The sequence below is a fragment of the Aplidium turbinatum genome, chromosome 3, assembly GCF_918807975.1.
Source record: "Aplidium turbinatum chromosome 3, kaAplTurb1.1, whole genome shotgun sequence".
Taxonomy (NCBI): Eukaryota; Metazoa; Chordata; class Ascidiacea; order Aplousobranchia; family Polyclinidae; genus Aplidium; species Aplidium turbinatum.
In genome coordinates, this window is record NC_137474.1 from 24,024,546 (window position 1) to 24,026,893 (window position 2,348).

A 2,348-nucleotide genomic window follows, 5' to 3' on the forward strand; every position below is an offset into this window, starting at 1 on the left:
AGTACACCGAGAAACAGCATTGAAGCAACGCAAGGCGAACCACCAATACTTGATGGTGTATCAGTAATTGATGATAATGCATCCCCACTCGAAACATCCTCTGTTGCACCTCTTCACACCAAAATGCGTGTAGGCGCATCCTATTTGGACGAGTCATCTTTGTCTTACTCGAATCCTAAATATGAGGAAGTGCTTGAATGTGAACAAGTGATGTACAATGTGATTCAAGGAGGATCTAAAAGAGGTAAAGATAAATTGTTTGATTCATTCGGATTCAGTTATACATTGAAGAGAGAAACTGCTTCCACAAAGCAGTGGCGCTGTTCAATCAGAAGCAGTAATATAACGTGCTGTGCAACAGTGGTAGAAAAAAATGGCAAGTTTGAACGTGGAGCAGCCTGTCACAACCATCCACCAAAACACGGCGCTGAGAAGGTCACCACAATAACATTAGCTGCGAAACGAAAGGCAACCGCTAAACCATTTGAACCAGCGACTAAAATTATACGAGAAGAAATTCGAAAAGAAATCTCAAATCCATCGGATTTGGAAGGATTACCTCCGATAGACAACATGTCTCGATATGTGAACAAGTTTCGGCAGCAGCACCGCCCCCAAGAACCAACAACTAAGGATTTCGAATTGGATTACTCGAATGTGCCCCATGACTTCATATTTGAAGATATCTGTAGCGTCCCTGAAGCTGGTAGGAGCATAGTCTTTGCCACTAAATTGCAACTGAAAATTTGAGCGCAAGCTAAAACGTGGTTTATGGACGGAACATTTAAAATAGTCCATAAACCTTTTCAGCAATTGTACACAATTCACGCATTTGTTAAAAAAAATAAACAGTTTTTCCAAGTTCCACTTGTTTACGTCTTTATGACTGGAAAGAAGACAGAAGACTATACGGCTGTTTTTGAAGCTGTTACGACCGGCTTCGTCACACCGCCTGCAGTTACACGCGTGATCTTGGATTTCGAAGTGGCTGTGTGGAAGGCGATCACAAACGTTTTCCCTGCTGTTGAAATTAGAGGTTGCTCGTTTCATTTTACCCAAGCCATTTACAGACACGTGCAATCTTTGGGATTATCGGCATCCTATCGCAATAATGTTGACATAAGAAATTTTATCAAAAAGCTAATGGCGTTATGCTATCTTCCTTCCCTTCATATTGGACCAATGTTCAAAGCTCTGGAGCAAGAAGCAAATGCGTCTGCTTCCCTGTCTGAACTGACAAACTATGTGCAATCAACTTGGATGGAAAATTGTGTGTGGAAAAAAGAAAATTGGAGCGTTTACGGCCTTCCCTTTCGTACAAACAACGACGTTGAAGGATGGCATCACAAAATGATCAAGAAGGCCCGTCCAAACACTCCATTTTATTTGTTAATAACTCTACTTCGTGAAGAAGCTGGCGACATTCCAATAAATGTCCAGCTCCTTAATATGGGATGCTTGAAGCGTCGCCAAAGAAAGAAATATGTTGCACTCCATAAGAAGGTATTTCGTTATTGGCGTCAGTATGAAAATGGCGAAAGAAGTGCGAACAAACTGTTAAACGCCTGTGCAAAACTAGTCAGTCCGGTGGTTGAATAGCCCATCTTATCTACTGAACAGCAGACAAACTGCTTTATCCTTATTTGGGATCATCAGAAGATCATGAAAAATAATAAATTGGTAAAATACGGTAGCCTACTTGAAAAGGGTGTCCGACGTTTTTTTCGTAAACAGTTGTTCGTAAAGCAATTGTTCGTAAAACAATTGTTCGTAAAATTAATTCTTCGTAAAACAATTCTTCCTAAAGCATTTTTTCGTGCGTGCAGTTAAAATTTGATGTAGGCTATACGAAGAAATGCTTTACGAAGAATTGTTTTCCGGATTTCATTTTACGAAAAACAGTTTACGAACAATGGTTTTACGAACAATTGCTTTACGAACAATTGCTTACGAACAATTTGCCTATAACCGCAAGTATTAAACATTACAACCTTAAACCTGCCTGCAAAAAAACTCAGAGTTATTGAAGGACCACTACCAGAGTATTTCGCACAAGACTCCGATAAAAACGTGAACTGATGTTAAATAACAACGTGTATGACGTCATACAGAAGCAAAATACGATGCAGGCTGACGTAACCTGTAGAAATGAAAATAAATTTATGTTCAAAATGAATGAATGAAAACGTCCAATCTCAATTATTATGTTATTTTAAATTATTTGAGTTTAAATTTATTGCGGTGACGACATTTACTCACCAAGTCAAAACGAAGTTACAATCGGCCTTCAGAATAGCAAGCTCCTCAGCAAGACAAAGACCACAATTGTTACGACCACCCCCACTATT

The 2,348-nt window shown here is 39.4% G+C and overlaps 1 protein-coding gene across 1 annotated transcript; it reads left to right on the forward strand.

The window, feature by feature from the left end:
- Positions 1–882: 882 nt before the first annotated feature.
- On the forward strand, positions 883–1,599 carry LOC145766643 (uncharacterized). Its single transcript, XM_082578357.1, has one exon. The coding sequence runs from the start codon at positions 883–885 to the stop codon at positions 1,597–1,599; it is 717 nt and encodes a 238-aa protein (XP_082434483.1).
- The last annotated feature ends 749 nt before the right edge of the window (positions 1,600–2,348 follow it).

Excerpts from the sequence above, each read along its gene's own strand:
- LOC145766643 (XM_082578357.1), top strand. The coding sequence starts at position 883 with ATGACTGGAAAGAAGACAGAAGACTATACGGCTGTTTTTGAAGCTGTT.